Source organism: Mercenaria mercenaria, chromosome 7 (assembly GCF_021730395.1).
Source record: "Mercenaria mercenaria strain notata chromosome 7, MADL_Memer_1, whole genome shotgun sequence".
In the NCBI taxonomy this organism is placed as follows: Eukaryota; Metazoa; Mollusca; class Bivalvia; order Venerida; family Veneridae; genus Mercenaria; species Mercenaria mercenaria.
Genome location: NC_069367.1, coordinates 25,968,310 through 25,980,123, shown reverse-complemented (window position 1 = coordinate 25,980,123; position 11,814 = coordinate 25,968,310). Strand labels below are relative to the sequence as shown.

Here is an 11,814-nt window from a genome sequence, read left to right as displayed (position 1 = left end):
TATAATCTTTTTTGAACTAGTTACCAGACACAAACATTTTAATCAAAGTTACAATCTACAAACTACAGACTAGTAGCTTTCAACTGTCATCATGAACATTAAACCTAGATAGACATGTAAAGTATACAAAACATTTTGAACCAACAATGACCGTGTTATCTAAGCTTTGCGAAATCAAGTAATTAAGACACACGAAGAAACAAATTACCGTCTTACCAATTTTCTACTTGTGTCTCTTCGTTGTGATAAGATATTAACGACAACAGGTAGTACACAATTTAATAACAAGCATTGTCTAGTTACTAAAAGTAAGATTTAATATAACATAGCCTTACATAACACTGCGGAAGCTTAATGGTATGGGAATCTGCGTCACTACATGACAACACCTTAAAAAAAGCACTCGTGCATATTATCACGCCATACAATGACGTCGTTAACTATGGACAAAATTACCATAAACAAGTTATAAAAATTAATATAATATCCACAGGCGGTAGGCAGAAATAATGATATAGTATGTCTACCTGTTTAAGACTTAACTCTCCCCGAGCCTTAAGACATTGAGGATAGGAAACAATACGTTGTACTGAATACCCTAAATAATCCTAGTTTCGATATTACGTTGCGTTAGATATAGAATGAAAAAAAACTCTAAATAATCCGTTTTTTTTGGATCTATTTATAGCGACAAAAGAAAGAGGACCAAACCAAATACCCTTGCATTGGTAAATCACTCAATACGGTATGCTGAGTTAGTGTTGTTCTTTTGAAAACACGTATTTGTCAGACAATCCCTACGACCAATATAGTACTGTTGAGAAGTGAATTATGATAATTGACAAATTGGCAAATCTGCAGTGTGTTCGCATGAAAAAAATCATACTGCCCTCCCTATTGTCATATTAATAGTATAGCCCGTCTTAATTTAGAACATGACATAATGCTGCTATTTATAGACAACCTATATATATAACGAATAACGACATAATTTGAACACTGTTTCGATACATTGCTCATAAACATGGATAGTATGTTAAAATTTACAGTTATGTCTGTACTTTGTAGTGTTGTTGTATGCCTCGCTGCAGTTTTAGCTCTGGTGTGGACTATGCCCGATTTACCAACAATCAGACATGATCAAATATGTCTTCCAACCAAAGATGGGTCACTTCAGTGTGGCCAAACGCCTGATGTGCTCCATGAATATTTAGACCAAGTAAGTGTTTAGTTATTTAAATATGTACATTGTAGTATGTAAAAGACAATCATTTTTACCTGAACAGGACATATTGCCTCGTCCAAAATCCAAAGTTGTACTTCATGTACCTCATATCCTTAGGACGACGGGCACATTTTTATACAATCTCGCCAGGTATAAGAAAGTCGCATTTGCATTAGTCGATAGTCAGGGGTCTCGCGCAGGGGTCACCCCATCCAAATGTATGCGCGTGGACTTCTTTTCTATTTTCCGTGACGGAGTAAGGATATATGAAGATTTTTGGAACTTCGTCAAATCGTTCAAAAGGTCCTTTTTGATGCTGTCTAAAAGGGTCAGTATATGTCTCGAAAGTTAGATATTTCCGTATTTGAGAGCTGCAGATCTAGGTGTTTTAGAAATGTTTCAAAATGAATTTTTAATATGTAACAATTGTTGATTTTACGGAAGCGTGAAACGGCCATCAGACGCTAATACGTTTTTAGCCCACCATCATCAGATGGTGGGCTATTAAAATCACTCTGCGTCCGTGGTCCGTCCGTCCGTCCGTCATTCCATCCGTCCGTCCGTCCGTCCGTCCGTTAACAATTTCTCGTTATCGCATCTTCTCAGAAAGTACTGGGGGATTTTGACCAAACTTTGTCAGAATGATGTGTTGGTACCCTAGTTGTGTCCCCCTGAAAATCAGACTTGTTCAACAATTTTTGAGTGAGTTATGGCCCTTTGTTTATTTCTATATTTTACATAGATTTATATAGGGAAAAACTTTGAAAACCTTCTTGTCCAAAACCACAGAGCCTAGGGCTTTGATATTTAGTTTGAAGCATCATCTAGTGGTCTTCTACCAAGATGATTCAAATTATTTCTCTGGGGTCAAATATGGCCCCGCCCTGGGGGTCACATGGTTTATATAGACTTATATAGGGAAAAACTTTGAATAACCTCTTGTCCAAAACCACAGGGCCTAGGGCTTTGATATTTTGTATGTGACATTATCTAGTAGTCTTCTACTAAGATTGTTCAAATTATACCCCTAGAGTCAAATATGGCCCCGCCCTGGGGGTCATATGGTTTACATAGACTTATATAAGGAAAAACTTTGAAAATCTTCTTGTCCAAACCACAAAGCCTAAGGCTTTGATACTTGTAATGTAGCATCATCTAGTGGTTCTCTACCAAGTTTGTTCAAATTTTCCCCCTAGGGTCAAAAATGGCCCCGCCACGGGGGTCACATGGTTCATATAGACTTATATAGGGAAAAGCTTTTAAAATGTTCTTGTCAATAACTACAACATTCAAATTTGGACCACATGTATATGTTTGAGTGGCAAGATGAACCTTGACATGAGTTGACCTTAATTTTGACCTAGTGACCTTCTTTCACATTTCTGTAGCTACAGCCTTCAAATTTGGACCACATGTATATTTTGAGTGGCAAGATGAACCTTGACATTAGTTGACCTTGATTTTGACCTAGTGACCTACTTTCACATTTCTGTAGCTACAGCCTTCAAATTTGGACCACATGCATAGTTTTGTGCACTGGAAAAAACTTAGACCGTGATTTTGACCTAGTGACCTACTTTCACATTTTTGAAGATACAGGCGTCAAATTTGGACCATATGCATAGTTCCGTGTTTCAAAATGAAATTTGACATTGATTTTGACCTAGTGACCTACTTTCACATTTCTCAAGCTACAGCCTTCACATTTGGACCACATGCAAAGGTTTGTGTACCGAAAAAAACTTTGACTTTCACGTTGACCTAGTGACCTACTTTCACATTTTTGAAGGTACAGGCTTCAAATTTGGACCACATGCATAGTTTTGTATTCCGAAATAAAATTTGACCTTGTCTTTGACCTAGTGACCTACTGTTACATTTCTCAAGCTACAGCCTTCAAATTTGGACCACTTGCATAGTTTTGTATACCGAAATGAACTTTGACCTTTACATTGACCTAGTGACCTACTTTCACAATTTTAAGGTACAGGCTTCGAATTTGGACCACATGCATAGTTTTGTATTCCAAAATAAAATTTGACCTTGATTTTGACCTAGTGACCTACTTTAACATTTCTCAAGCTATACCCTTCAAATTTGGACCACATGCATAATTTTATGTACCGAAATGAACTTTGACCTTTACATTGACCTAGTGACCTACTTTCACATTTTTGAAGGTACAGGCTTCAAATTTGGACCACATGCATAGTTTTGTATTCCGAAATAGAATTTGACCTTGATTTTGACCTAGTGACCTACTTTTACATTTCTCAAGCTACAGCCTTCAAATTTGGACCACTTGCGTAGTTTTGTGTATAGAAATGAACTTTGACCTTAAGAATGACCTAGTGACCTACTTTCACATTTCTGTAGCGACAGGCTTCAAATTTGGACCACACGCATAGGATTGTGTACCGAAACAAACTTTGACCTTGACATTGACCTTGTGACCTACTTTCACATTTCTCAAGCTACAGCTTTCGAATTTGGACCATATGCACATTGTTGTGTACGGAAATGGAATTTGACCTTGAGCACTCTGTGACCTCTTGTATTATGTTACAGGCGCGGAAAGGATATTGAAAATATATCAGCTGATAATCCATTTTATCCACTTTTGATTTTCAAAACATGAATATTTGGGATTATTGATAATTACGTACCGGGTCGCCTTTTTTTTGTTTGTTTGAATTTCTATCATATGACCCTATAAAAAACTTAATCAAAAATAATCAAGATTGAATAGCATAATTGAATTATCGTCTTAATCATATATAATGTGATCATTTTGCTCGTCAGTCTGTTATTTTTAATTTCTTTATGATACCATTGCAACTGACGAAGGAACGCATTATTTGACATAACATAAATTATACCGTTTCCGATGAAACAAGAAACGTTTTAAAATCATACATGAACGTGAACTTGATTTATAAATAAGTAAGAAGAATAATAAAAGTAAGAAGGCTCGGTTAATTCGCATTTCAGTTTTTATTATAAATGTACTCAAGAGACGAAATAGCAAACGTTCTCGCGCTTCAAATTATGGATCAATATGTTTAATTCAATCGCTGTGTTTACATTAAGTTCTGTTAAAGGAAACGCATTTGACTAAATTTGTTATAAGAGTGATATTTAAACACTTACGAGCTTATGTTATTGTTCAAACTCTGGGAAAACAAAATCGTTTCATATGTTATTGAGGTGTTTAATTCCATTTATAAATGTTACGTTGTTATGCATGAATTACAAAATTAACTTATAGTGTTGTTTTGTAGTATACGAACAGGCCATTGAAATAAATAGTGTCGCTTAGTCAATATTTGACATATTTACCCACTATTACCTAATTTGATAGCCGAAATTGTGAAATGACCCTCGTGTTAACATGATTTGTTCTACAATGTCAGTAATATACAATATCTGGACATTCCTATTTTAAATCCGAGTGGCATTTAAAACTTTCTGCTTGCGATTAGAAAAAATCAAAAGAATGTTATAACCAGATTTAACTCAAACTAATGGACACTAAATTAAAATTTACTGTTGTTGCTGTAGTTTTATGTGTAGCTCTGGTTTTAACTATATCCAATTTGTCAACAGCTGTCAAAAATGATCAAATATGTCTACAAAGTTGGTTCGAACCTCATCAGTGCAATTCAATGTGTTTTAGAGAGAGTAAGTTAATGTAAGTAAATGTAACATTTCCTCTGCCTCGTCAGTGCAATTCAACGGCTGACGTACGTTTTACATGAGTATTTAGTACGTAAATGACATAAATATCATATATGTTATCCAAATTTGCTTAACACTCTTTGAATTCTTATTCGCAATGTAATAAAACTTAAGGATTTAGGAGTCATCCTTTGCTTAAAACACGTTGATGAGTTAAACAATTTTTTTTTAATAGCATATACCTTTTTGTAGTTAAAATGTCTGTGCTCGTTTTGTAACATCTGTTGATGGAATAAGAAGACATTTCCAAAAATGTTTGTTTATATACGTTATGATATTAGTAAATATAAATATGTTTGAAGATTTTAGTGAATAAAATCGAATAAAATTTCGTAAAGCGATGGTTGTATATGAATGTTTTTGAAAAAGTACTTTCGTTTTTAGTCGCATATTTTCAGTATCATAATCATCGATGACCTTCTGCTAGTGGAGATGAGACCTCAATAGTTCCACACAGTGCATCTACTGATGATGCATGTGGACGTCATCTTCCAGACTGAAAGTTATTTTTTCGTTTTCTATGAATTTGATCTTGGTTGTCAACCTAGTAGTACGGATAAGCTACTTACCTGGGTTACAATTGTATTGCTTTTGATAGGTATGCGATAAATGTTATTTACATTTTTTTCCAGCAAATTGAAAAGAAATATGATGAAATCAAAGAACACGATGATAAACGAAAACAAGAGTATCTGGATAAAAACAGAGATCGATTCTGGAGCACAGAAGACAAAGCATTCTGGGAAATGAAGCCAGCCGCTAGACTCACTGGAAAAGAGCAGCCTGACATAAGAAAAGGTAACAAGTGATAAACGACTTTCATATTATTATATATATTTCATATTTCTACACTTCGTTCTTTGAATAAGGCTATTTCTGTTACGTTTATAGTAATTTATTTAAATCGATTGTGAAACTTGTTCTACAACTTAAATTAATAAAAACGTTTTTATTTAATACTTTTCAGTGAAATAATGAACATTATCAATGAAATAATATTGGTATTTTCACTGTTTCAAAACAGTAAAAATATCATTTTTATTTTTCACTGGTACGGAACTACACTGGTATGCGAAAGAATATGAATTATGAATAATTTGAAATTCCTTGCAAAATATACTTTCGTAGATGTTTCAAATACTTTCAGGATCATAAAGATATACGTTCCATCGTAATAAACTCTTAAAGAAATCTGGAAACGTTAAAAACTATTTGACAGTTTTTCTACATACATTACATAGCGTGGCGTCATGGCATTATGAAATTAAGACAATTTGTTTGTTTTAGAGTAACATCAAATATATTTTACTTGTGATCACAATAATTTACATTTTTGCTTGTACCTGCACCATTCGTAAAAATATTGCATAATGGTGTTCACCGGGTGAAATATATTTCGATATTTCACTGAAACAAGCAAATATCCTCTATAATATTATATTCATGTCTATAGGATCTTTGTCATTGTTTCCATTATTTTTTCTTGATCAATGTTGTTTTTGTAATATTTAAAAAAGATTATTTTTCCTAGCTTTATGGTACTTTGAAACGGACGTTATCAGTGTGAAATGTGCCAGCTTTTATCATCAAAACATCAGTTTGCCCTTTAAAACTGGAAAGTCAGCAAAAGTTTGCCACAGAGCCACACATGCCACAATGCAGGTTTAGTTCAATCATTACATTGTTAACATCAAACAAATATAATACTATTTGTTGAAGTATGGCACATGGAAGAGCTTTTGCTTTCCTTTGTGATATTTTTGATAGAATTGCTGCACATAGAAAAAACCTGAAGAAAATATACAACGTGTTTTATTTTCTAGATGATGTCAATACCGACATGGTTCCAATAAGAGAATGGCATTATGGTAGGGGCTCGTTTGAGACCACAGCGTTTTTAAGACATGGCATACGATACAGAAATGGCCGTTTGGTTGTACCACTAGACGGCACATATTTCGTATATTCTTATGTCGATTTATTTGTGCTGTTAGACCCATCTACTGGCAAACCTTATGCGAAAGAAAAAACCAGTAACTTAATTAAACATAGCATCTTTAAATTCAATATATTTGACGTGGAGGAGACAGAGCTAATTTCAAGTATGCAGCCACATACGGTATCAAGTAACAACTATTTCAATTCTTACATTAGCTACATCTCGCCACTGGCAGATCTCAAAGCTGGTGATGAGCTTTCTGTAAAAGTCAGCAATATAACATATCTAAAATTCACAAAACAAAATTATTTTGGTGTTAATTTGATTTAATTCCGATATAGTTTCTTCGTCAATAAAACAAGAAATACCCTTTACACAAAGCGAATGCGAGCTACGAGAAATTGAAATTCTATATAAAATGCAGTAAGGTGTTAGCCTTGATGGGGATGATACTTTTCCCTGTAGCGACCGACCTATATAATTTGTAGCATGTTATTTAGAACTATAAACAATTTTATTTTATCTCTTTAGAGATTTAATTGACATTGTCGGAAATGTATAGATTTAAACACTTTGTGAATATGATAAAGAATATATAAACCTTTGAAGATTTTTATAAAGCGTTACACTTTACCTTAAGAAAAAACCCTCTAAAATTTATATCGTTTCATTACGATAAGGGAGATTATAAACCTATACATATTTCGACAGGTCTTTAAAATATCTAGAGAGATAATGATTATATAGTTTATTAGTTAAACAATATACATATATAAGTCAGTCACTAAATGGAATAAAATTTCTAACATTTCCTTATGGCTTAGAGCTAGAGGAGATCCACTGTACCAACAACCTTTAATGCATTTTATACACTATTCTCTGTCGAAAACCTCCACGAGTACTGTAAACACATCTATGTTTTTTCCTATCCAAATATCACTAGCTGAACAATGACAATAATTATATATTATACGTCCGGTTCATTGCTTCTCAGTTAAATGAAGTCTAGTATAATATCTAACAAAATATTTCAATGAGCATAAAGAATGAAAACAATCAATGCCTTTTATTTATTGCATGACTGCGGAATTTTCCTAAAGTTTGAAATTTTGTGATTTCTAAATTCTGGTATCGCCACGGTTAGCCGTGCTCTAAATTCCGTTGCACACAGATATCGCTCAGTTTTTCTCTTTCTCGGATGTAGAATAATACACACAAATAAGCAAGTGTTTGCTGTGATAAGGCATTGAAATGATAAGCTATTTGAAATAATTGATCACTGTATGTCTGTAGTTTAGTTCTCTACATCTTGATTTAAAACTTGATTTTTTAAATTACATAAAAATATAACTGCCAAAATTATTATGATATTCTATTCAGTTTAAAAATTCAAATTACGTTTCCGGCAAAGCTAGGTGTTAATTCCATCGATACACGAAACGTTTGTTGATAAAATTAGCCAGGTTGGAATTGTTTACATTCTCTATTTTCTCAAGGGTTCATAACCTCGTTAGCGCCTCCCGGTAAATTCAAATATTAAGCAGTTAGTTTAAATCATTTTTGAAACTCTATTTCACAACTTTTTGTTTTAAAAAAGAATTACAACAGTTGATAAAGAACGTTTCAATGTGTAATTATGCACTTTTATAACTTTTTTTCAGTAGTTAATTTAAAATTTTGAAAAAGAGATCCCTTATGTGAAGCATGCATAAATTATACAGAAACCTGCCCAGCTCCATCTTCTCGCTTTTATATACGGCAGTTGAAGGTTTATAATGAAATGTTTCTTAGGGAGGCTCAAGAGGGGAAATATTTTTAAATATCTTAAATTTAAGATATTTAGAAATGTGTTTGATTTACTGTTTTTAATCATGCAATAAATCAGTTAGACAATACATACGCGTGTGTTACCGGCGAGTATCATCATGCTTGGGGGAATCTCAGGGAACGTTTGCTCGTTTGCTACCCAAAATTACGTTCCCAGAGATTCCCCCGCGCATGATGATAACAGCCGGTAACACACTTTTATGTATTATCTAACTTATCTTGGATTGTCGTCCCAGAGTTCAGATGTGCACAAAATGAACGAGAAGAGAAAATTTGTATTTATTACATGCCGCCCAAGGACAACGGCGGCTATTCGAATATGATTCAGATTTTTCACATTTGGTGACGTAGAAGATTTTTAACCTTTTGACCTTGTCAAATAATACTAGTTTGTTTAAATAATGATATTTTCACTTATTTTTATTGGTTATAACATATTTTATAGAATGTGCTATATTAGTATTTTCTTTGAAATATATCTAATATTTCACATGTTTCTAATAATTTGCAAGGGCAGAACTTGTACAAAATTTAAATAGGTGCTAATGTATAATGCTTCTGCCAAAAACCACAGGACGAGTAGAATCTCGAGACAACGGATATGGTACTAACGAATAACACTTATTTGATGCAAAAACCTTGGTTAAGTTTTTATGCAGTATTGAATAACCAGTTATCTTGTTGTACCTTTTTTTAAATGAAAAAAATATTTTTGTCGTTTTATGTTTTCTTTAAAGTTTTAATTCTTTTTTTTTTATAAATCACAAGTTTGTTTTCCAGAAAGTTTTAGTTAAAAATAAATACACGGTATAAACATTAATCAAAGATTAACACCAGAAAAATAGCTTTTAGCAGGTATTGCTAGTTTCGTTTGTCGAATGTCTGAAGCAGAGGTAAGTGATTTTGTTCATCACTCTAAGTGTTTTTGACTTCTGTTTGCTGATTAATTATCAAATTCTATTTATCCATTATTCTTTCCTAAGTTTACACTTTTATTATTTCATTTTTGGTAAATGTTTTTAAACCTTTCCCATAAAAGGCTATAAATATATGTTTTTACCGGATCTGCCGTCTAACACTAAATTTAATATTTTGTTTTTAAGATTGGATTCATCAATCATTATTTTAAGATTTGGGGTAATTTTATGGTTGTTAATTAATACTTGAATAACAATTACTGTATCATTGCAAAACTGGAATCACCAGTGTTTGTTTTAAAGAAACCATTTTGTTGATGTACTGGAATTGCCAGTCACTAATTTGTGGACTTATTTATCATCTGAATTTAATGAAAATAAACTTTAGAAACAACATCACTGTCTTCAATTTGTATTCTTCCACTGGACTTAACTATTAAACATAGAGTAAAAACCAATGAACACACATCTCACACAAATATGTAAGGGTACATATTCCGTAAAAATCTTGAGAATGCGAGTGGTGATCCAAAACTCAATAAAGGAACCCCTGGAAGCAAAACATATTATTTTTTACTGTATGAAATACGATTTAGACGTGTTAGATGCTATGAATTGGTTTGTTATGGGAGAAACACCAGAACCACATTACAAATGTTGTATGAATGCTTGAAAAAAAAACCCAGTAGATATGAGACTTATTCTCTTATTTTTGAATATTTCCTGTTTACATAAGAAAGGCATTATTATGTCTCCCCCCCACTGGTGGAGATATAATTGTTTTTTTCCATGTTCGTCCGTCCGTCACACTTCATTTCCGATCAATAATTGAAAAATCGTTTGACCTAGAACCTTCACATTTTATAGGGTGGTAGGGCTTATAGAGTAGATGACCCCAATTGTTTTGTTGAAACTTAAATTGGACATGCAGTGTAGATGGAATCCTATCGATAATGGGGTCACCCTGTTAAAGGTCAAGGACACAGTGAAAATCCATTGCCGATCAATAACTTCAGAACCATCTGACCTAGAATATTGAAACTTTATAAGATGTTTGGACATGCAGGAATAGATGACCACTATAGATTATGGGGTCTTTCTGTTAAAGGCGATTTCCGATCAATTTATGGAGAACCATTTGACCTAGAACCTTTAGACTTCATAGGATAATATGACTAATAAGTAGACGACCCCTATCGTTTTTGGGGGTCACTCAAGCAAAGGTCAAGGTCACAGGGATCTGAACATGGAAAACCATTTCCGATCAATAACTTGAGAACCACTTGACATGGAAAACTCTTTCCGATCGGTAGCCTTAAAATGACTTGACTTGACTCAGAATGTTGAAACATGTATACTAATGACTCCTGTTGATTTTTGGGTTACATGATCAATGGCCAAGGTCAGAGGGGCGTGAACATGGAAAACCGTTTCCGATCAAAAATTTTAGAACCATTTGACCCTGAACCTTCAAACTTCATAGGATGATAGGACTTACAAAGTGGACGACCCTATCCTTTTGAAGGTCAGTCGAGAAAAAGTTCAGGGTCACAGGAGCCTGAACATGGAAAACCATTTCCGATCAATAACTTAAGAACCATTTGACCTAGAATGTTGAAACTTCCTAGTAAGATGGTTAGACATGCCGAGCAGATGAAACCTATTGATTCTTGAGTCATTCAGTCAAAGGGACCAGACGATGAAAACCATAACTTGATAACCACTAGACCAGAATGTTCTTCGTGGGATAATTGGACATGCGGAGTAGATCCCTATCATATAAAATATTTCACTTTGATCAGGTGAAGGGGTCTCCTTGTCTGAGAGATTGATGTCGCTGTTTTCCAATCACTTGTCCTTCGCCGCTATGGGTTTGAAAGAAGAATTCGTTTGTGTGACTTGAATTTTATTCCGACCCGTCTTGGCGGGCCGGTATAACGATAGGAAATTTGTTTAAAAACAAAGAAAAGGACCAAAGCTTTCCGATTCCATTGAGGCAATTTTACCTTGCTTTCTGTGCGAGCAATGGCAACTGCAATGGCAGGCTGAGAACCAGTTATTGCTGTATAGTCCCAATGATACTATGTAAATGAGTTTTTTTTTGTAACTGGTCGGTGGTATGCCAGTATATGTACATCACTGATCTTTCAGTCTTTGTAACAGTAATC

General features: G+C 33.9%; 1 protein-coding gene across 1 annotated transcript; it reads left to right on the top strand.

Moving 5' to 3' along the window:
- The first annotated feature begins 1,032 nt into the window (after positions 1–1,032).
- Positions 1,033–10,042, top strand: LOC128558472 (tumor necrosis factor ligand superfamily member 15-like). Its single transcript, XM_053547872.1, has 3 exons — positions 1,033–1,219; positions 5,596–5,761; positions 6,787–10,042. The coding sequence occupies exons 1-3, from the start codon at positions 1,034–1,036 to the stop codon at positions 7,230–7,232; spliced, it is 798 nt and encodes a 265-aa protein (XP_053403847.1). The 5' UTR covers position 1,033; the 3' UTR covers positions 7,233–10,042.
- Positions 10,043–11,814: the final 1,772 nt, after the last annotated feature.